Source organism: Bos taurus, chromosome 3 (assembly GCF_002263795.3).
Source record: "Bos taurus isolate L1 Dominette 01449 registration number 42190680 breed Hereford chromosome 3, ARS-UCD2.0, whole genome shotgun sequence".
NCBI lineage: Eukaryota > Metazoa > Chordata > Mammalia > Artiodactyla > Bovidae > Bos > Bos taurus.
Genome location: NC_037330.1, coordinates 110,925,305 through 110,948,304, shown reverse-complemented (window position 1 = coordinate 110,948,304; position 23,000 = coordinate 110,925,305). Strand labels below are relative to the sequence as shown.

At 50.5% G+C, this 23,000-nt stretch overlaps 2 protein-coding genes and 1 long non-coding RNA gene across 7 annotated transcripts; 2 read left to right on the top strand and 1 right to left on the bottom strand.

The window, feature by feature from the left end:
* On the top strand, positions 1-17,344 carry GJB5 (gap junction protein beta 5). 4 transcript variants are annotated; one of them, XM_010803637.4, is made up of 3 exons: positions 1-331; positions 2,367-2,436; positions 16,129-17,344. In XM_010803637.4, the coding sequence occupies exon 3, from the start codon at positions 16,153-16,155 to the stop codon at positions 16,972-16,974; it is 822 nt and encodes a 273-aa protein (XP_010801939.1). In that variant the 5' UTR covers positions 1-331; positions 2,367-2,436; positions 16,129-16,152; the 3' UTR covers positions 16,975-17,344. The 4 variants fall into 4 exon arrangements, with proteins under 4 accessions (XP_010801939.1, XP_005204809.1, XP_010801941.1 ...); XM_005204752.5 differs by lacking the exon at positions 2,367-2,436; XM_010803639.4 differs by lacking the exons at positions 1-331; positions 2,367-2,436 and adding an exon at positions 12,811-14,177 and having other exon boundaries at positions 16,132-17,344.
* GJB4 (gap junction protein beta 4) lies at positions 17,331-21,287 on the top strand. Of its 2 annotated transcripts, none has more exons than XM_010803576.2 (2): positions 17,331-17,415; positions 20,188-21,285. In XM_010803576.2, exon 2 carries the CDS (start codon positions 20,254-20,256, stop codon positions 21,052-21,054), a length of 801 nt encoding a protein of 266 aa, XP_010801878.2. In that variant the 5' UTR covers positions 17,331-17,415; positions 20,188-20,253; the 3' UTR covers positions 21,055-21,285. The 2 variants fall into 2 exon arrangements, with proteins under 2 accessions (XP_010801878.2, NP_001178300.3); NM_001191371.3 differs by lacking the exon at positions 17,331-17,415 and adding an exon at positions 18,614-18,656 and having other exon boundaries at positions 20,188-21,287.
* Positions 17,463-20,280, bottom strand: LOC132344948 (uncharacterized). Its single transcript, XR_009494032.1, has 3 exons — positions 19,049-20,280; positions 18,097-18,242; positions 17,463-17,550 (listed from the first exon to the last, which is right to left on the bottom strand). It is a non-coding gene; the product is annotated as an uncharacterized lncRNA (long non-coding RNA).
* Positions 21,288-23,000: the final 1,713 nt, after the last annotated feature.

Here is a 23,000-nt window from a genome sequence, read left to right as displayed (position 1 = left end):
GATTGGATGCTTGGGGATTTCTCTCTGCACCAGCTTCCTCCGGGGGAGTAGAAGGTTGGAGGATTTCTCTGAGGTCAGATCGTCAGGGTTCCCCTGCTGTAGGGTTGGGCCTTGGTCACACCCCGTCCACCACCTTGGCTGCGGAACTCGAGGCTGCCGTGGAGAACAGGGCAGAGGTTGCCCTAGCAGCTGCCCGGGCTTTCTTTGTCTTGAGGACACCTTCGTTTTCCCTTCTCTGCATTGCCCCAGACTTCCACTCCAAGAAGACGTTACTTTTGGAGGATCAGAAAGAGGGCATTTGGTACCTCGCAACACACCCGCCAGCAATTTGGTAAGTCCCCTGGGGTGCATACCAGGGCCTCCTTGACCTTGCCTGTTTGGGGAAACTTTGATTCCAATTTGGGGAGTTCTCCCTGTGAAAGGCAACTCCATTTGCAAGGTGCGCGTTGGACAAGTTGCATGTCTAGTGGGACTGGGAAGTCACATTTGAGGGCGTTTGTGCCATTTGGCTTTTGACTTCCAGACATCTCTTTGCCATCCATTTTATTTCTAGTGTGACTTCCAGCTGGCGAGGTTCTGCTTTGGTTTGGTTGGCTTGGTTTGGCTCTTTTGGTTTGAGCACACTGACATCTGGTATAAATTGCCTGAGCTGAAACGGGGAGCACTTCCTCTAAGCTCCCACTCCCAGCATGAGAAGCCCTTTGGAAACATTTTAAGTGACAGGTGGACATACAGCTATGATCCAATGCCCAAAAAAGAGGCCTAAAAATGACCCTCTTACAATTAGATCTTTATTGCCACAAGATGAGAAAATCGACTGAAGTTCCCTAAGGTTCAGGATTCTTCTATAATTAACAGTCTGGGGCTGATCATACCAAGACCCCACCTCCCCAGAGGAAAAATCCCTGCTGGGACAAGTCTGCTCTTGTTATCAGGGCCAATTTGAGCACTGTCTGGTCTAAATTTGGACTGTGAAACTATGACCACAGAAAAAGATGATTTTTTTTTTAACTGTATTGCCACAATATTCTTTATTTTTTTTTCACAATATTCTTTAGACTCCCGAGAAAATTGGTTAAAATTTTTATGAAATTGTCCTACTAGGAGAAGATGCTTTTCTCTCCTTGTGCCTTGAGACCATGGATCTCAGGGACATTTATCTAAACCATCTTTAATTCCTAAAAATGAGAAAAACAAGAAAAAAAAAACAGGAAAAGAAGCCTTAAAAATTTTTGCTTATTCCAACTGTTATTTTTAAACTAGTGTTTTTTTAAACTAGTGTTTTATATTATGATATCTGATTCATGACTAAGTTTGGAAAACAAAGTTATGAAATCTCTTGTTGTGTCTATTTGGATATATGTATATCTCAGTATGTATCTTTGTCTCTTTTTATTGCTTCTGAGATTAATTTGTAAATGAGCTCTATTTAATTGGCTTAAAGAAAAGTACATGCATGTTTAGGTGCTCAGTTGTGTCCAATTATATGGGACCCCATGGGCTGTAGCCCGCCAGGCTCCTCTGTCCATGGAGCTCTCCAGGCAAGAATACTGGAGTGGGCTGCCATTCCCTTCTCCGGGGGATCTTCCTGACCCAGGGATCGAACCTGTCTCTCTTGAGTTTCCTGCATTGGCAGGCAGATTCTTTACCACTGGGAGGTAGGCACTTAAAAATCAAACAATTCTAAGTGCAAGAGAAATTAAGCTAAAGGATTTCAGGTTCATGTGAACTGGGAAATATTCAGTATCAGATTAATACTTGATATTAATGTTTGTTTGTTGATGTATATGTCAGTACTTATAATGACGGTGGTAAAGATTAGTGTTGCTTCAGGCTCTGCCTGTGATAAAAACGTGGTTGGGATTTTCCCTCTTTGACCAGCCTTGTTATGGGTAAGATTTGTTCCATCTTGAAGCCACCACCCCTTCAGGGTATTTTTACAAGACTAGGAGATCTTCAACTATGCCCCCATGAAAAGCAATTGGTATTTCTCTCCCTGTGCCCAGGCCCTCGGGAGGACAAAATAAATAGAGTGGGGAATGGGGAAAAGCCTTTTGAACTTAAGAGGGAAAAATTGAGATTTCTCATTCAGTCTTTATGTAAAAGTTAATTTGTAAATGGACTATTTTAATTGACTTGAAAGTAAGCACTTAAAATTAAATCTATAGAAAATTGGCCAAGATAAATTTTAGGACCCGTGGTCTGGGAAATATTCAGTACGGAATTGATATCTACTATTAAGTGGCTTAAACTTGTTGGTTTGATTAATATAGAAATGTCCTTAGAGTTACCAATGTTAAGTATAGTATTATTGTTGTACCCAGGTATATTAGAGGTCAAATAAGACCTTATTCCATCTTTTACAGATTTGTCAACAAGAAAAGTAACTCAACGTAAAAAAAAGAAAGAAAGAAAAACGAAAAACTTCTAAGAAAAGTAAGATATGTGTTTTTTAGTAGAAGATGTAAGAAATCAGATATTGAATTATGTATGATCAGGATTCTCTGAGATTGGACCAGTTTAGTTGGATAAATGGATTTTTTGTTAGAAATGGACTAGAACAAGACTGGATTTGGTTTCTCCCTCAAGTATTCTTGAAACACTGCTTTTGATGACAGATCATGTGAGTTTCTTTGCCTTTAAGTGATTTGTATTATTCACTTTTGAGATCTATGGTTACTTTGGTTAAGGAATGTGTATTGTCTCACAGTGACTGATGATCTTAATCAAGTGTTTTAAAACTTTTTGACAAGCTTCCTAATATCAAATTTTAATCAAAGTTCTTTTCATTTCCAGCTAGCTTTGGGACACATTAGATGGCCCCCAAGTTGTCTTAAAGAGAAACATTTAGCTAGAATTATTTTGTATGTTAAATGTGATCATTCATAATTCTGGCTACTGTAACCAAGTTTCTTTATCAATTAATCAGATGTTTAACCATACCTTTTTGTACTCTGATGCTGTTACAAAAAGTGTTTCATTATCAAGGAAAATGAAAGTGTTAATCACTCAGTCATGTTTGACTGTGATCTCATGGCCTGTAGCTTGCTTGTCTGTCCATGGAATTCTCCAGTCAAGAATACTGGAGTGGGTTGCCATTCCTTTCTCCAGGGGATCTTCCCAACCCAGGTATCAAACCCAGGTCTCTAGCATCATGGGCAGATTCTTTACCATCTGAGCCACCAGAGAAGCCCTTCATTATCAAAACGATTCATAGGAAGGCATAGAAGCAGTTACAATAGCTCCTCATCAAGGTGATGGTTATGCAAGGATTCCAGCCCAAACTGACTAAAATCAGAAACTGTCCTGCCCTTGGGGCCCTTAGATCACAGTCCAGAGATTTTTACTCCCTGACAGGCAGAGTTGACACCCCTGCTCAGCCTTGAAGCAGTTACATAAGATGGACATCACCCTTCTGCTTCCATTAAGAGTATGGGAGTAAAATCTGGGGGTGGGGGATGAAATAGGAGGGAAGGGGCAGGGCACAAACTTTGAAGGAATGAGGTAGCCTGAGGACATGAAATGGATTAATTAGAAGCAAATCAGTCCAAGATGGTGGACTAGTACTTGAACTTCAGTATACATTCTTTGTAACATATCAGCAAGCTAAGTGAAGGAGGTCACTTGGTTTTTGAAGGGGGTCACCATTATCTTCATTACCTCCACCATAGTTTGGCCTCAGGTCAAACAACAGGGAGAGAACACAGCCCCTCCCATCAACAGAAAATTGGATTAAAGATTTACTGGCCCCACCTATCAGAACAAGACCCAGTTTCCCCCTCAGTCTATCTCTCCCCTCAGAAAGCTTCCATAAGCTTCTTATCCTTATCCATCAGAGGACAGACGACTGAAAACCACAATCACAGAGAACTAACCAAACTGATCACATGGACCACAGCCTTGTCTAACTCAATGAAACTATGAGCCATGCAGTGTAGGGCCACCCAAGATGGACAGGTCATGGTGGAGAGTTCTGACAAAACGTGGTCCCCTGGAGAAGGGAATGCTAAACCACTTCAGTATTCTTGCCTTGAGAACCCCATGAACAGTATGAAAAGGCAAAAAGATAGGACACTGAAAGAGGAACTCTCCAGGTTGGTAGGTGCCCAATATGCTATTTGAGATTAGTGGAGAAATAACTCCAGAAAGAATAAAGAGACAGAGCCAAAGCAAAAACAACACCCAGTTGTGGATGTGACTGGTGATAGAAGCAAGGTCTGATGATGTAAAGAGCAATATTGCATAGGAACCTGGAATGTTAGGTCCATGAATCAAGGCAAATTGGAAGTGGTCAAACAGGAGATGGCAAGAGTGAACATCGACATTTTAGGAATCAGTGAAACTAACATCCAAAAAAGATGTCCTTTTCATTATAGGAGACTAGAATACAAAAGTAGGAAGTCAAGTGATACTGGGAATAACAGGCAAACTTGGCCTTGGAGTATAAAATGAAGCAGGGCAAAAGCTAACAGAGTTTTGCCAAGAGAACACACTGGTCATAACAAAAACCCTCTTCCAACAACACAAGAGAAGACTCTACACATGGACATCACCAGATGGTGATAATCAGATTGATTATATTCTTTGCAGCTAAAGATGGAGAAGCTCTATACAGTCAGCAAAAACACGACCTGGAGCTGACTGTGGCTCAGAACATGAACTCCTTGTTGCCAAATTCAGACTTAAATTGAAGAAAGTTGGCAAAACCACTAGACCACTCAGGTATGACCTAAATCAAATACCTTTTGATTATACAGTGGAAGTGACAAATAGATTCAAGGGATTAGATCTGATACACAGAGTCCCTGAAGAACTATGGACAGAGGTTCACGACATTGTACAGGAGGCAGTGATCAAGATCATCCCCAAGAAAAAGAACTGCAAAAAGGCAAAATGGTTGTCTGAAGATGCCTTACAAATAGCTCAGAAAAGAAGAGAAGCTAAAGGCAAAGGAGAACAGGAGAGATATACCGATTTGAATGCAGAGTTCCAAAGAATAGCAAGGAGAGGTAAGAAAGCCTTCCTCAGTGATCAATGCAAAGAAATAGAGGAAAACAATATAATGGGAAAGACTAGAGATCTCTTCAAGAAAATTAGAGGTATCAAGGGAACAGTTCATGCAAAGATGGGCACAATAAAGAGCAGAAATGGTATGAACCTAACAGAAAGCAGAAGATATTAAGAAGAGGTGGCAAAAATACACAGAAGAATGATACAAAAAAGATCTTCATGACCCAGACAATCACGATGGTGTGGTCACTCACCTAGAGCCAGACATCCTGGAATGTGAAGTCAAATGAGCCTTAGAAAGCATCACTACAAACAAAGCTAGTGGAGGTGATGGAATTCCAGTTGAGCTATTTCAAATCCTAAAAGATGATGCTGTGAAAGTGCTGCACTCAATATGCCAGCAAATCTGGAAAACTTAGGAGTGGCCACAGGACTGGAAAAGGTCAGTTTTCACTCCAATCCCAAAGAAAGGCAATGCCAAAGAATGTTCAAACTACTGCACAATTGCACTCATCTCACATGCTAGCAAAGTAATGCTCAAAATTCTCCAAGGCAGGCTTCAATAGTATGTGAACCATGAAATTCCAGATGTTCAAGCTGGATTTAGAAAAGGCAGAGGAACCAGAGATCAAATTGCCAACATCCACTGGATCATCGAAAAAGCAAGAAAGTTCCAGAGAAACATCTGCTGCTACTGCTAAGTCACTTCAGTCGCGTCCGACTCTGTGCGACCCCATAGACAGTAGCCCACCAGGCTCCCCCGTCTCTGGGATTCTCCAAGCAAGAATACTGGAGTGGGTTGCCATTTCCTTCTCCAATGCATGAAAGTGGAAAGTGAAAGTGAAGTTGCTCAGTCGTGTCTGACCCTCAGTGACCACATGGACTGCAGCCTTCCAGGCTCCTCCGTCCATGGGATTTTCCAGACAAGAGTACTGGAGTGGGGTGCCATTGCCTTCTTCAAGAAAAAACATCTACTTTTTCTTTAGTGACTATGCCAAAGCCTTTGACTGTGTGCATCACAACAAACTGTGGAAAATTCTTCAAGAGATGGAATACCAGACCACCTGACCTGCCTCCTGAGAAATCTGTATGCAGGTCAAGAAGCAACAGTTAGAGCTGGACATGGAACATCGGACTGGTTCCAAATAGGGAAAGGAGTACATCAAGGCTGTATATTGTCACCCTGCTTATTTAACTTATATGCAGAGTACATCATGCTAAATGCCAGGCTGGATGAAGCACAAGCTGGAATTAAGATTGCTGGGAGAAATATCAGTAACTTCAGATATGCAGATGACACCACCCTTATGGCAGAAAGCAAAGAACTAAAGAGCCTCTTGATGAAACTGAAAGAGGAGAGTGAAAAAATTGGCTTAAAACTCAGCATTCAGAAAACTAAGATCATGGCATCTGGTCCCATCACTTCATGGCAAATAGATGGAGAAACAATGGAAACAGTGACAGACTTTATTTTTCTGCAGATGGTGACTGCAGCCATGAAATTAAAAGACGCTTGCTCCTAGACAGCATATGAAAAAGCAGAGATATTACTTTGCCAACAAAGGTCCATCTGGTCAGAGCTATGGTTTTTCCAGTAGTCATGTATGGATGTGAGAGTTGGCCTATAAAGAAAGCTGAGCACTGAAGAATGGATGCTTTTGAACTGTGGTGTTGGAGAAGACTCTTGAGAGTCCCTTGGACTGCAAAGAGATCCAACCAGTCCAGGAAATCAATCACGACTGAATAAAGGAAATCAATCCTGACTATTCATTGGAAGGACTGATGCTGAAGCTGAAACTCCAATACTTTGGCCACCTGATGGGAAGAACTGACTCATTTGAAAAGACCCTGATGCTGGGAAAGATTGAAGGTGGGAGGAGAAGGGGATGACAGAGGATGAGATAGTTGGATGGTATCACTGACTCAATGGACATGAGTTTGAGTAAGCTCCGGGATTTGGTGACGGACAGGGAAGCCTGGCGTGCTGCAGTCAGTGGGGTCACAAAGACTCAGACATGACTGAGTGACTGAACTGACTGAAACTGAAAGCTCCCACCAGTGGTGGCCCAATTCCATATAAAGAAACTTTTAAGGAAAGAAAATGTAAATCAGGAAGCTTTCAGATAAACTGTTAAGAATGATTTTGCTTTAGAAATATGTCTAAAATATTCTCTCCAGATTGTTGTAACTTGAAATTCTAGAGTTATACTAAATTAAGTGAGGAAAGTTTATTGAATAGCTGGGTCATTTCCAAATAAGATACCGAAACATTAATTACTGAATATTGGCTTCCTCTTACAGAGAAACTAAAGGTATTTGGGCATCCCTCTTGGTTCAGTGGTAAGGAATCTGGCTACAATGCAGGAACCACAGGAGAGGCAATTTCAATCCCTAGGTCAGGAAGATCCCCCAGAGGAAGGCATGGAAACCCACTCCAGTATTCTTGCCTGGAGAATCTCATGGACAGAGGAGCCTGATGGGCTACAGTTCATCGATCGCAGAGTCGGACACCACTGACGTGACTTAGCACACGTGCAATACTGTTCTTTACATCATCAGACTTTCCTTTCACCACCAGGCACATCCCTTGTGCTTTGACCCAGCCCCTTCATTCTTTCTGGAGTTATTTCTCTGTTCTTCCACTGGAGCATATGGGACACCTACCAACCTGGGGTGCTCATCTTCCAGTGTCATATCTTTTAGCCTTTTCATACTGTTCATGGGACTCTCAAGGCAAGAATACTGGAGTGGTTTGCCATCCCTTCTCCAGAGAACTCTCCATTATGACCCGTCCATCCATGGCATGGCTCATAGCTTCATGGGGTTGCACAAGGCTGTGGTCCATGTGATCATTTTGGTTAGCTTTCTGTGATTATAGTTTTCATTCTGGAGTCTGTGGATTGTAGTTCTTGCTTCTTCTGTCTGATGGATGAGGATAAGAGGCTTGTGCAAGCTTCCAGATGGGAGGGACTGACTAAGGGGAAAACTGGGTCTCGCTCTGGTGCACTGGGCCATGCTCAGTAAATTTTTAATCCAGTTGTCTGCTGTACTCCTTCCCTGTTTGTTGTTTGGCCTGAGGCAACCCAATCCTAGGGTCTACAAGCTCTTGTTGTTTTGTTGTTGTTTAGACCCTTTTCGACCCCATGGACTGCAGCGCACCAGGATTCCCTGTCCTTCTCTATCTTCCAGAGTTTGCTCAGGTTCATGCCTACAGGCTCTATGGGAGGGCTGTTGGCAACCTCCAAGAGGACTTATGCCAGCCTCCCAAGACTGCTGCTGCCGGTGCCCTTGGCCCTGCAGCAGGCGACAGCTGACCCATGCCTCCACAGGAGACCCTCAAACACTCACAGGCAGGTCGGGCTCAGTCTGTTGTGGGTCACTGCACCTTTCCTCAGAGAAAATGAAGAAAGAGCATTAAGGTATGTGCAAAGGCCCTGAGATTACAAAGAGATTCCTCCATTCTAAGAACTAAAAGAAGGCCACAGTGCTAAAGCACAAACACAGAAGGAAACAAAGGGTGGCAGAGGCCAGATGGCTCAAGACTTTACAGGCCATATTAGCCAACAGGAGATTTTTCATTTATTTTGGGTTGGGCTTCGTTGCTGCACGGGCTTCTCATCTCGGTGACTTCTCTCTTTGCAGAGCACAGGCTCTAGAGTATTTGGGCTTCAGTAGTTACAGAATATAGATTTGGTTGCCCCACCACATGTGTGATCTCCCCAGACCAGGCTTGAACCCATGTCCCCTGTATTGGCAGGCATATTCGTAACCACTGGACCAGCAGGCAAGTCCAGCAATAAGACATTTTTTATTTCAAGACAATGGGGGGAGACTCGGAAAAACCTGGAACCTTTTAAGGCTTGTTTTCCATGTTTTGCATTTTCCAAAGATGACTGCTGCAAGTGGGCAACATTAGAGAGGGGTGAGGGAAGAGTGGGCAGTGTTACACGCCTGATGCATTTAGAGCGTTTGGCCCAGTTTCTGGCACAGAGGAGGCATGCAGTGATGAAAGTGATATTATTACCCCATCACCCAACCTCCCCACCTCCCGAGTGGGAAGTGAAAAGACACCACCTTGGCCCCACAGGCCAACCTAGCTTGTTACTGCAGGACCCAAAGTCTGCTCACTGTTAGGAATAGCAGTTTTAATAGGTAACTGGTGGGGTATCAGGTCCTGGTGCCTGTGCATTCAGAAGGGAGCCTGGGGGGATAACTGGTCGCTGGAAAATACTCCTGCTCTCACCTACCCTACACCCATTAACTGGGAGAACAGAGGGGTCAGTCCAAGCCAGAACATGTCAGAGGTGATGACAAGAGTCGGGAGTGCCTGGGCTAAGGACTGGGGGAACACAGAGGGCAGAGAAGGAGCCAGGGAACAAGAAAGAGCAGAGTGCAGAGGGGAGAGGATGGCAGGTCTATTTGCAGGTCAAATGGCTCTGCAGCAGCTCCTTTGACACGTCTGTTCCCATCTCCCCAGAAGGAGCAAGCCCTTCTCCAGCCCTGATTCCCGCGGCCTTTCTCCCTAACTTGCCAGCTTCCTGAACACGTGCAGTCTGCACTTTCCCCACCCACTTCTCTCTGGCTTCCGTCCCCATCACTCTGCAGAATTCCCTCTAGCAAAAGTCCCCAGGGACCTGACCAGCCTCTCTGACACTAGGTTTCCTCCTCTGCCCGCCCTGTCTGTGCTTTCTCCTCCAAGAGCATCTTTCTGATCTGCTTCTTAAAACATCAGTGCTCCTGAAAGCTCTGCCTGGACCATCATCTCTTCTCACTCCACACACTCTCCCAAAGCCACCTGGTCCACTCCAGTGGCTCCCACCACCTCCTTGGGGCTGGGAACCCCCAAAGTACCTCCCCAGCTATTGCTGCCAGCTGCTGGCTATGAACAGTCCACGTGATCGCCCTCCACACCCAGCACGTGGAACCCTGAACCCACTAACTCCCGAACATCTGGGAAGAACCTCCCCATCATCTTCCCCTCCCCACCTCCAACAACCTGCTCTCCTCCTGTGAACTGTTTTTTTTAACTGGTCTCACATGCCTCTTCTCTCGCACAGAAGGAGCTTTCTACACATACAAGCATCATTGTTTACAGATTCCATATGGGTGAGTTCATCGAGTCACTAAAATTTACTTGTTTAACCCCAAAATCAATGCCTTCGCTGTCACCTGTGGACAGGCACAGGGCAGTGGAATGCTTGAGTTGCCTGATGTGCAAGGTCCCAGCTGAGGCTGAACAAGCAGATGCTTTGCCTTCCACTTTCAGCTGATACTGTAAACAAATGTCCCATGGGAGGTCAATTGGTTGCTATTTTTTCACATTTTGGGGCTTGTGGAGGTGATTCTGCTGTTTAAACTGGCCCCCAAGTGTGGCACTGAAGTTGTCTGGTATTCCCAAGCACAGGAAGGTTGTGGCGGGCCTTGGGGAGAAAATACCAGTGTTAGATGAGTTTTGTTCGGGGATATTTGGGTCCAGTGGTTAAGACACTGTGCTTCCGCTGCAAGGGGGCACAGGTTCAATCCCTGGTTGGGGAACTAAGACCCTGCATGCCAAGGCCAAAAATAAAAAAAGGATAGAAGAATGAGCTTTGTTCAGGAGTGAGTATAGTGCTGTTGGCTGTGAGTTCAACATTAATGATTCCACACTGTATATAAGTAAGGTATGTTTCAAGAGAAACACACATAAAACATGGTTATGTATTGATCAGTTGATAAAAATGTCATGGTCAGAGGCTCGTAGGAACCATCCCCTACATTTCCCCTGCTGAAGTCTCTGGATTTGCTAATTCAGTGTTTGTAGTGACTTACAGAACATCACTACCATGGAGAATGAGAACTGACCATACTCATCTGATCACATAGCCTCCTTCCTTCCCTGAGGCCTCCCTCTGCACAGGAGATAATCCAGACCACTTAGCAGAGTGTTTCAGATCTTTCTTGGTCCAGAACATCCTTGCTTTTTAGCGCCACCACTGATAGGGCCCACATGGGGTCTTATTGATAAGATGGTTCGTTATGTCGACTTCGCAAGCAAGCAAAGAATAAATCACAGTGATCTGAGACTGACCAAATTGCCCAAATGGCATCCTGTTATCTCACTGGCGCCTATCTTCTCAAAACTGAGAGATCACCAGATTCTAGACCTCTGGCTACGTGACATCCTTCCAGAGGGCTTTTCATGGGTGGAGTCTAAGGACTCTGTCAGAAAGGGAGGACACTGGTTCTCCTTAAGAGCCAGTCACCCTCTCTCTTCCCTCTAATAAATTTCCTTTTCTTGTCTGACTGCCCTGCTCGTTCTCTTTTTCTCTGCACTCGCCTTACACCCACCACTCCCTCCTCCAACCCACTCTCCAAAGCTTTTCCATCATCTTTCACTGCAGGCTCTAAGCCCTCTGCCTCAAAGGCCTTTCCTCCTTGTTGCCTCTTGATGAATTCCTACACGTCCTTCAAGACCCAGCTTACATGTCACCTTGTCTGGGTCTTCCTCTGGCAGAACTTGACACTCCCTCTCTGTTCCATGTCTCTTTGGCTCTGATCACAGTGTCATATCCAATCTAGTCACGTGTCTCCTCTCTCCTGTACACGGTGATAGCTTGGAGGAAGAATGCAGAGGGGGTAGTTGTGTGTGTCTCTCTCTCTGCAGAGTGCATGCGCTTCACACATCATTCATTCCATAAACATAAACGGAGGCCTAACATGGTACCTAACAGGCCCCGTACTAGGCGTCCAGGGGCCAGCACTGCCCCACGCATGTGTAGCACTGGGCCCACAGTGTGGCCTGTGTGTAAGAGCGTGTGCGTGTGGGATGTGCCACACTTGCTGTGGACCTGCAGTGTTTGTGGCTCTCGGACACATCGTCCATTGAATTCAGGCCCAAGTGACCTGCTGATAAAGAACATCTTAGAAGCTAACCCAACAGGCTGCATCCAGGCACTAACGAGAAGCCCTCCAGGGAATGCCCTGCCTATCCTCCCCACTCCCCAACAGGCACTGCCTGACCCAGGTTCTGTCTTTTTGTCCCAAAGACATCATCCATCCCGTGAGATTTTATCTGGTGAGCCGTCTGTCTCCCATCCTTTCTCTGCCTTCCTTCATCTCAGGGAGAGGAGGTTAGAAGCAGGGAAAGATGGGGGGAAGCCGTATGGGGACCCACCACATGCCAGGCGTGTGCAGGCAGCTCACACGCCAGAGGCAGTGGCAGGAAAGGCCTCCTCTGTGCCAGGCACTGTCTGGCACTGTGCCTCTGTTGGCTGGGCTAATCCTCGTGCCAACCCTCTGAGGTAGGTAGTGCTACCGTCGCACTGCACAGACAGGGAACTGATGCCCAGCAGGGAGAGGCAGCGGCCAGGCCGGATTCAAGCCACAAAGCCACCACCCTGCACTGCACATGCTGTCCTCACAGGACACACCTCACGGGCACAAGATGTCTCATTGTACACCCAAGAAACAGACCTGAATACACCAGAGGTGAGATTCAAGTCCAGGGTTGTGAGATTCGAGATCCAGGGCTGGACCCATATGTAGTGGTGCTTGAGCTCCAGCTGTAGGGGAGTGAGACCCAGATGCAGATGTCCCCTGCCGTCAGGCACTTCCTTCATCTGCCTGCCCCATTAGACAGGGAGGCACCTGCTCTGGACAGGACTTGCCCACCCCAAGTCCCTTCTACTGGAGCTCCACACATCCTTATACCTGTGTGTCTCTGGGCCCATCTGTGTGCCGGGGGTGCTAGTGGTAAAGAACCCACCTGCCAACGCAGGAGACACAAGAGACGTTAGTTCAGTCCCTGGGTTGGGAAGATCCCCTGGAGGAGGAGGGCGTGGCAACCCACTCCAGTGTTCTTGCCTGGAGAGTCCCATGGACAGAAGAGCCTGGCGGGCTGCAGTCCATGGGGTCACAAAGAGTCAGACACGACTGAAGAGACTGAGCCCACACCCAAGTAGGGAGACCCTGCCAACCGCTCCTAATCCTCTCTTTATCCGTGTAACCTAGCTCCAAACACAGCGCCTGGCTCAGAGCCAAATCTCAGGAATGATTCTTGAATTTAAAGAATGGGGTAGAGAGTAGCTCCTCAGGGCCGGGGTGGAGGGTGAAGGACAGGCAGCTGCTCAGGGGTTGGGGAGGGGCTCGGTGTACATATTTTGGGGAGAGATGGGGCTGTGTATGTAGGGGAGAGGCTGATTTTCTGTGTAAGCCCTTATGCGCTCAGTGTCAGGGTGCAAAGACTGAACTAGATTCCAGCAGCAGTGGGAGCCTGGGCCTCGCGACTGTTCCCTGACATCTGTGCAGTCGTAAGAGGCTGTGCAGCTGGTGCTGGACTTATCAGCTGGTAATTAAGGCCAAGTGGGTGAGTTCCTGAGGGTCTGGGGCTGATCTGTGTTGCGTCTTGCTAACGACAAGCCCCTAAAAAATGTCTATTGGTGAGGACTGATTTGTTCATTCAACGGGTGAGTCCCACCTGGAACAAGTTCAACTATTTCAATGCCATCTGATGATAATGTGAAAGCTCAGGGCCGTGGAAGCCCTGAGATGAGGCCCTAAGCCATCTGGGGCTGCACAATCGGGGAAAGCTTCTTGGAAGAGTAGGCCAGGCAAGGAGAAAGATGACGGAAAGGCATTCAGGTGGGGGCTATAGATAGGCAAAAGCATGTGGGCTGGAGACAGAATTTCGGACTCAGTTCCACAGGTCACTGAAGCCGTGAGAACGAAAGGCCCTGAAGAGTAACTGGAGAGGGAGGAGAGTCTGGAGCAGCCCACAGAGTCCCAGGAAGAATCAGAAGGAATTTCTGGAGAAGACAGGCCTTGGCTCCTCCCACACAAGGCCAGGGATGGGAAGACAAGCCGGGGGTTAGAGTGGACCTGTGGTTTTCCCCAAGAGGATGCCAGGATTTTTAGGCTCAGTGCCCTAAAAGGAGGGCAACCATAAGTCTCCTGGGCCTCAGGAGAGGCAGTCCTGGGAGGCTGGAGCCCAGCCAATGGCAGTTCCCAGCCCAGCTGCTCCTCCTCCTGGCCCGAGGCACACCCAGGCTGCCTGCCGAAATCTGCGGGCTCTGTCCTAGGTTTTCCCAAACACCCTCCCTGGTTCTGACATGAGTGCCGGCTGCCCGCCGAGTTGGAGTGCTGGCGGCCAGGACCCGGTGCCCAGAGAGCCCTGAGGAGTAGTCGCTCAGGTAAGGCCAAAGGCCATCTGTGTCCAGAGGTGCCCTCCGCACACCTGGCACACCCAGATGTGGGAAGACTTCGCTGACTGCGAGTCAGGGGAGTGGCCGGGGCACATGGCCATCCTGACGGTGGAGAAGGGAAGGGCGCCTCCCGCCCCTGCTCTGGGTTCTCCCCCTTTCTCCTCAGCTGTGAGCAGAGGTAGGAGCCAGGGACTGAAGGGGAGAGGGGCTCACAGAGGGGCCAGGAGCTGAGCAGGTGGGGCATCCCTGCCTGGGCCTGCGAAACCCCGCCCCCTCTCTGGGTTGGGCTGGGCAGGGAGCCCCTGGGCTGGAGCCTCCTCAGATGCTCCCTGAGAAGCTGCCAGGGGTTCCGCCCACCTCAGGCAGGACTGAGCAGAGACCGGCGGGTGATTCAGAGCAGGGGCCCCATGTTCAAGTTGTAGGTGGTATAGACAGGACAGCAGACAGGGTAGGGGGCAGAGTCACTCCAGCCTCCCTCCCTGTGGATCTGCGGGGCTGGGGCAGGGACTGCGCACAGCAAGCAGCTTCCCAAAACCTGAGGAAAGGGGCCCAGACCCAGAGCGTGGTCCATGAAGCTAGCCTGCCTGGGTTCCAATCCCAGCTCTGCTGCTTACCATCTGTGTCACTGTGGGCAAATGGACTAAGCTCTTTGTGCTCCACTTTCCGCATCTGTAAACGGGGAATAAAACCTGTACCCTTTTGTACAGTTGCTGTACTGATTCATGCCAAGTGCTCAGATAATCTGGGGGGCGGGGCGTGGAGGGGAGAACAGCATGGTGACCTCCGATATGGAGCAGACTTGGAAATGGCAGCAGGAACCCCTTAAAGCGGGAGGCTGTGCAGACAGGCTCCCTGAGGTTCTGGGGAGCCCAGGGGGCTAAGACCATGCTGCATGCATCAGTGGACCCCCCAGGAACCAGACAGAGCTTCCAAGAGCACACACAGGCACTCCTCACTCTGAACCATAGTCACGGTGCCTAATTGGAGATAAATTGGATTCCTATGTGTTCACAAACTCACCAGTAGAACTGACCAGAGTGGCATTGCTCATTTTGGTGTCTTGACAAGGCTGTCCCACAAGATGACAAAAAAAAAGTTTCTGTGATCAGAAGAGTTGGTGCAGTGCTACCTATTCTGACCCCTTATTCATAATGTGAATGTATTCACAGGGTCAAGCAAAGGGACCTGTTTAACTTTGCACTGAACACAGTGCTTGCCTACCTTTCTTAAACATGGAATCCTTCTCCTGGCTTCTGTTGCCAGGCCACTGAGCAGCATTCCATGGAATGCCAGTTTGGGAAGCACAAGAACACGAGGCTCCTCTATGAAGCCTAACATACAAAGAGAATCAATGTTCCCTCCTTTTTTTTAGCTGGTTTGCCATTGGCCTTGCTTCAGATGCATCACACATGAGCAGGACAACTGTCTGGATATTTCTAATGTTAGACCAGATGGGAGTTTGGGGACAAAGTTCCAACCTTCTCTTTAGCCCCATCTCCCAAGCCGAGTAAAAGGCACAGAACAGGTTCCCTTTGGGAGGAGGCTGCCTAAAGGGAGAGAGCCATGTTCAGAAAGGAAAAAAAAAGTCATTCCAAAATCTGGACCACTGAGGAGGGGGAAGGGTCAGGGTTAGGACAGACAGGGAAGGTAGCATTAGCCACCCCCTTAAGCCCTGGGAGGAGCAGGTGGCTTTGCTTACTTTTATGGGGGAGAGTTGGTTCTGGGCTGAATTACCTGTGCTCCGGGCCCACCTCTGCACCTGATCAGCTGTGACCCTGCATAACCCCTCTGAACCTTGGTTCCCCCGTCTGTAAAGGGGACGAGGATAGAGCCCAGCTCTGCCATGGCCATGAGGATCAAAGTTAATGACCCGGTTCTATAAACCAGGAGAGGGAGTGCTCTCTAAACGTGGGAAATGACCATCATCCTCTCTCCGCAGTAGCCACCAACACCGGGGGCCACCATGAACTGGGGGATCTTCGAGGGGCTCCTGAGCGGGGCCAACAAGTACTCCACAGCCTTCGGGCGTGTCTGGCTGTCCCTGGTCTTCATCTTCCGCGTGCTGGTGTACCTGGTGACAGCCGAGCGAGTGTGGAGTGATGACCACAAGGACTTCGACTGCGACACTCGCCAGCCGGGCTGCTCCAACGTGTGCTTCGACGAGTTCTTCCCCGTATCCCACGTGCGCCTCTGGGCCCTGCAGCTCATCCTGGTCACGTGCCCCTCGCTGCTTGTGGTCATGCACGTGGCCTACCGCCAGGCCCGGGAGAAGAAGCACCAAGAGGCCATTGGGAAGGACGGCGGGCGCCTCTACCTGGACCCCGGTAAGAAGCGGGGAGGGCTCTGGTGGACATACGTCTGCAGCCTGGTGTTCAAGGCCGGTGTGGATGCCACCTTCCTCTACGTGTTCCACTCCATCTACCCCAGATACACCCTCCCCCGAGTGGTCAAGTGCCAAGTGGCCCCGTGTCCCAACGTGGTGGACTGCTTCATCTCCAAGCCCGAGGAAAAGAACATCTTCACTCTCTTCATGGTGATCACGGCCCTCGTCTGCATCGTCCTCAACCTGGTGGAGCTGGCCTACCTGGTGAGCAAGAGATGCCGGGAGTGCCTGGAGGCCAGGAAAGCCCGGTCTGAGAGCCTGGACCACCGCCTGGACTGGGTCACCTCTTCTTCCAAACAGGGCGATCTCCTCTCAGGCGACCTCATCTTTCTGGACTCAGATGTTCCCCCTCCACTCTTACCAGACCACCCTCAAGACCACGTGAAGAAAACCATGCTGTGAGGGGCTGCCTGATCAGGCCTGGGTTGGAAGGACCCAGGAGCCAAGGTGCAGCCTTGGGGGTGGGGTGCTGAGCTGAGAGTAGGGGCAGACAAGAGGGAGAGTCAGGCGGCCTGGGTTCAAATCCTTTCTCCCCAAGTTCCTGCCACCTGCACCAGCTGTGTGACCCTACGCGAGTTACCACCTGGAGCTGAACCTCGGTTTCCTTTTGTGTACAATGGAGATGATGAGCCCTGCTGAGCAAAGCCGGCGCTGTGAGGAGGGCTTTAATAAGAGAATATACACGCACATGCCTCCAAAGTGTGGGGTCCACGGTCAGGGCTTAATAAAATTCAGTTCATTCACTGATTCAAGGAGACCTTTGCTCCTTCAACCTTGGTGAGCTTTATTGACTCCTTTCATCAACTTTTCGGCCCCTGCACAGGCTGCACTTGATCTAGCCAGGTAAGGACTGACGTGACTTAGCAGCAGCAGCAGCAGCAGCAAGAGGACCCCCAGCACTCCTGGGGGGTCATGCTCCTTGCTCTGGGTCAAGTCTAGCCTTTATCCCCAGTTGCAGTTTTTAGGCCCATGGGTTGTCTGCAAAGAGAATAAAGCTTAGTGAATAAGCAGTTGTGTGTCTCAGGGGAAAGTTCATGGACTTCTAGTCATAACATTTGATTTTGAACCCAAGTTCCACTGGGACTCTGGGAGAGCAACTGCAGCTCCTCTCCAAAGTGGGTTAATAATATCGAGCCGGTGGGATGGCTGTGAGGTGGGATGAGCTCCCGGCTTCAGATGAGGTTAACCGGCTGTAAAAGGCCGCATAAATGTTAATCACTGGTATTAGGAAGTGCTCTATAAATGCTTGTGGGAAACGAGACAGAGGAGCCCCTCCCTGGCTGCATATTAACCTTCCCTATCCCAGGCTCAAGGCCTGTCTGCAGCCCCTGCTGGGTCAGGCTTTTATTTCCCCGAAGCCCAGGCCCATGGAGGGTGGACTGGGAGGCTGTGCCTGGTCCCATGCCAGCTGGAGAATTTCATGCTGCAACCTGCATTCCTTGTCTCCACCTGGGCAGCGGTGCCGTACCGAGAGGAACGGAGGGTGGGTGGATGGGTAGGCCCTCCCACCCCCACATGTCTCACCACCACTCAGATACGTCCTGCCAGAAGCAGGGAGCAGGAGGAGGGGCAGTGCAATCCTGGGCTGAATCAAGATTGCCCCTTTCCATAGATGTGAGCTGCTGAGGGTCTCACCACCAGGCTTCCAGAGAAATGGGTAGGAGAGAGGCCTAGGGACAAGAGGATGGGGATATTTAGGCAACGGTGTGGGAGGCAGGGGCAGGAAAAATGCCATTTGGTGCTAACCTGGGCCCAAGCATGAACATACCAGGCTCTGGTGCCTGCTCAGGCAGTTTCACCTGTATACCTGTCAGCACGGCAAGCCAGACCCAGCCATACCCACTGAGCTGCAGAGAAGGCGTGGGCCAGCGGAGAAGAGCCACAGGTGTTTGCCCTGAACGCATGCCCGGGAAGTCCGCCCACCTGTCTGCCTGCCCACCCAGTCACTCCCGTTTGGCTCACTAGTTCGGAAAGCCCCACCCAGCAGGGGAGTGAGGAACAAAAGCTGCCTCCGGGAGGTCCCCAGGCAGACGGGCAGACACGCCAGCCCAGGGCCAGGAGAGCGGCTGCTAGAACCAAGCAAGGTGAGGACCAAATCGGGCAGGAGACTGAGCTGGGAGGCAGAGACCAGGTGGGCTGAGGATCCCAGGGGACCGAGGGTGGTAGGTTGGGCTTTGGGAGATGTAGGGGCAGACAGGATCTCTGGAGAAACTCCAGGGAAGCCTGAAGGAAGGGGAAGGACTGTCCTGCCAGACCAGAGGGAAGACAGGCGACTGGAGATGAGATAAAGTAAGAGGTGGGATGAGGAAGTTTCACTGGGTTGAGCACACACAGAACACACAAATGTCTACTGTGTGTTCCCTGGTCCAGGCTCGGTACCGAGTCCTAGGGAATCAGAGATGAATGAGATATAGAGGCTGCCCTCCAGCAGCTGCCAGTCTGGCATGCAAAACAGGTAAACAGACCATTTACGTACCCGTGAGGCACTCTGCCAGGACAGATGGAGGAGGGTGCTCAGAAAATGTCCCAAAGCCACCAGGTCTGAAGATGGCTGATTCCTGAGTCGGGGCAGGGCAGGGGCCAGAGGCAGAGTAGGACAAGATGGCACTCCAGCTAAGGGGTGTGGAGGATGGAGCACGCAGGACATGGCCTGAATGACACAATGGCCCACATGGGCAGCAAACAGCCAGCAAGCCGACGGAGAAGGAAGGTGTCTCTGAAAGTAAAGGTAGATAGATGGAGGGGGGAGGACCATGCCAGAATCTTGCCTCTGTCCCTTCCCCAATGCCTCCCAAAGGCTGGAATGGTTAGAATTCCAGAGAACCCACTGGGGTGAGGACAGTCAGCCCTCAGGCCCAGCGCCGAAACAGGAGGTGGCAGGATGATACCAAGCCACCGTGATTCCAAAGAGCCTGTTTGCTTTGTAAGGGAATGTCGGGTGGGGGATGTCCTGGAGCCAGAAAGAAGATGAGGGTAGATATTATCTGAGGTCTGCACAGGGCCTGGCTCAGGCCGGTGCTCACTTGGAGAAAGTTGAAGAGTAAAGATACGTTTCCCTCAGACTTCCCCGGTGGTCCAGAGGTTAAGACCCCAGACTTCCACTGCAGGGGGCAGGGGTTCAGTCCCTGACTGGAGAAGTTCTGCATGCTGTATGGTGTGACAAAAAAAAGAAAAAAAACAGATACACATCCCTCCCCTCCTGCCCGGTCCAGCCCGGCAGCCCGGCAGCTGGCCAAACAGTGGATCATCCAATCCACACTTTTTTACTGTTTCTTTAGAAGTTAGGTGACACGTAGACACGTAGAGCTGAAGGCTGGAGTCAGCAAGGTTGGTAGGCACATCATTACAGGATGATTACCCTTCACGTGCACCTATTACTCTATAGAATGAAATATGTCCTGACTTTGGAACTGGAAGATGGAAGCTCAAGACCAGCTCTACCACTTCCAGCCATCCGCCTTGGGCGGGTGCCTCTCGGGGCTTTAGCTCCCTCCCTCTGAATCTAGGACAACGGCAATCCCTACCCCACCAAGTCATGGCCAGTGTGGACATGATAACACGATGGTTGTGAAATCATGTGCCCATCACGCCCTTAATGAAGGTGCCCATTTCCAGGTTCTTCCAGCCCTGTGACGCCAGGGGCCAAGATCGTCCACTCAGGGAAGCCAGGCCGGGGTCAGCATGAATTGGGCGTTCCTGAGGGACGTGCTGAGCGGGGTCAACAAGTACTCCACGGCGCTGGGCCGCATCTGGCTGTCCGTGGTCTTCATCTTCCGCGTGCTGGTCTACGTGGTGGCGGCCGAGGAGGTGTGGGACGACGAGCAGAAGGACTTCGTCTGCAACACCAAGCAGCCGGGCTGCCCCAACGTCTGCTATGACCAGTTCTTCCCCGTGTCTCACGTGCGCCTCTGGGCCCTGCAGCTCATCCTGGTCACGTGCCCCTCGCTCCTCGTGGTCATGCACGTGGCCTACCGCCAGGAGCGGGAGCGGAAGCACCGCCGGAAGCACGGGCCCCACGCGCCGTCCCTGTATGACAACCCGGACAAGAAGCGGGGCGGGCTCTGGTGGACCTACCTGCTGAGCCTCCTCTTCAAGGCAGCTGTCGACGTGAGCTTCCTCTACATCTTCCATCGCCTCTATAAGGACTACGACATGCCGCGGGTGGTGGCCTGCTCCGAGTCGCCCTGCCCCAACACCGTGGACTGCTACATCTCCCGGCCCACAGAGAAGAAGATCTTCACCTACTTCATGGTGGCCACGGCTGTCCTCTGCATCCTCCTCAACCTCGGTGAGGTCTCCTACCTGGTGGGCAAGAGGTGCCTGGAGATCCTTGGCCCCAGACCCCGGGGGTCTCGGCGCCCGGCTCGCCTGCTGGAGGCGTGTCCACCATATGCCCTCTCCCCGGGGGAGCACCCCCAAGATGGGAACTCTGTCCTAATGAAGGCTGAAATGACCACGGTTGATGCAGCTGGGTTTCCATAACTGGTGAGGTCAGCAGCTGAGACCACCAGAGCCTCTGCCTGCTCCAGAAAGCCACCACAGGGCAGGTGGGGAAGGCAGGTGTGGAGCTCCAGATGCCGACCCAGGGACCAATGCTAGGAAGCAGTTTGTTTTCTGGGTCCTGAGCCCCGGGGGAGGCAGGTTGATAGCTGATGGGGACTTTAGTATATGGAAATAGGGTATGTCAAGTCCTTAATAAATATGATTTTCTCAGTACTTTGCAGATTGGGGACAGGGAGGGATGGGAAGGAAAGCGGGGGAGGGGGGGTCACGATGGACCTTGGAGAGGCGGCCAAGACCACTCAGTGGGCATCTGAGTCCTGGAACCTCAGATCCAGGTTTACCCATCACACACACACCCACACCCACACCCACACACACACACTCCCACCACACACTCCATAGAGCATGCCCCCACGAGGTGGTGGGAAGCCCAGAGGTTGATCCAGTGGTCTCTGGACTCTGCAACCAGCTGGTCAAAGCAGGAGGAGAGATCCTAGGAGACCCTGTGCCAGTAAGAGTTGGTGCCCCTCAGCTAAGTGCCCATGGCTCCCCCATCCAGGCCTCTCTAACCCTGCCCAGCACAGGTACCCAGGGGTGAGTCCTTCAAAGGATGAGGGGGAAGGCCTGGTGTGGGTGGGACAGCGCTGAGAGGGAGTCCGGGATGGGGCGTCTGCCTGTGTGTTTAAGAGGCCCATCCCCACGGGCCAGGACCCATGGAGCGCCTCCAAGCTGACAGGTTCTTCACAGATCCTTAAGGCTGAGGGACTTCTCTTTACTGAATACACAATCCTTCCACCCTACACACACCACTCAGATCTCAACAGCTCCTGCAATGAGCTGGACTAGCTCGAGTCCCAGCACCCACACCAGTCTGACTCATGGGACAACCCTCTGGGAGACCCCCAGGCACCTCCCATTCAGCAACCCCTAAGCTTACCATGTCATCTTTCCCCAAACCTGCTCTCCTCAAGCATCACCGCCCACCCACCCCCTAACACCCCACCATAAACAACACTGCCACCCACCCAGTTGTCCGAGCCAGGAACGGGTCTGGTGGCATCCTCCGCCCCTCCCCACCTCCCAGCCCCTCAAGGCCCACATCTCAGTGTGGCACAGAATCCCACTAATTTCAGCCCCTGAAAGTTTCCCGAGTCTGCCTCTCCTCTCCCACCCCATAGCCATATCCCTCCCACTGGGCCTCTCCCCCTGCCCTCCTTTACAAGGACAGAGTGGCTGTGTACAAATCTGACAACAACACTCCTCCGGCTGTGAAAGTCCCTCCACTACGACCACCGTCCCCACTGCCCTCCACCAGGCCCTGTTGACCTCCCCAGCCTCACAACACCCTCTCCTCTCTCCTGAAAAGTGAAAGTCTTACTCACTCAGTTGTGTCCGACTCTTTGTGATCCCATGAACTGTAGCCCACCAAGCTCCTCTCTCCATGGAATTCTCCAGGCAAGAATACTGGAGTGAGTAGCGATTCCCTTCTCCAGGGGATCTTCCTGACACAGGGATCAAACCCGGGTCTCCAGCATAGCAGGCAGATTCTTCACTGTCTGAGCCACCAGGGAAGCCCCCTTTCTCCTGGTACCACCAATAACATACCAAAGGGCTTGAGGATCCTCAACCAGACACGTCACGCTGGGTCGTGCCTCCAGCCTTCAGACATGCTGTTCCCTTGGCCTGGAATGCGCTTCCTCCCTCCTCTGGGACACTTCCTCAAACCCCAGACAGCCTTGACCTCCTCCGTGTGCCGGCCACTCTACCCAAACTAGAGGGGTCCATTCTCCCCATCCGTCTGTGAGCCCTTTACACATAGGATGCTGAGTCGCCCAGCTCCCCAGCTGCCTTCAATAGATGTTTGTTAAATGACTAAATGGTCTATGAGCTGCTTGACACAAGGGACCATGTCGCATTTATCTGAA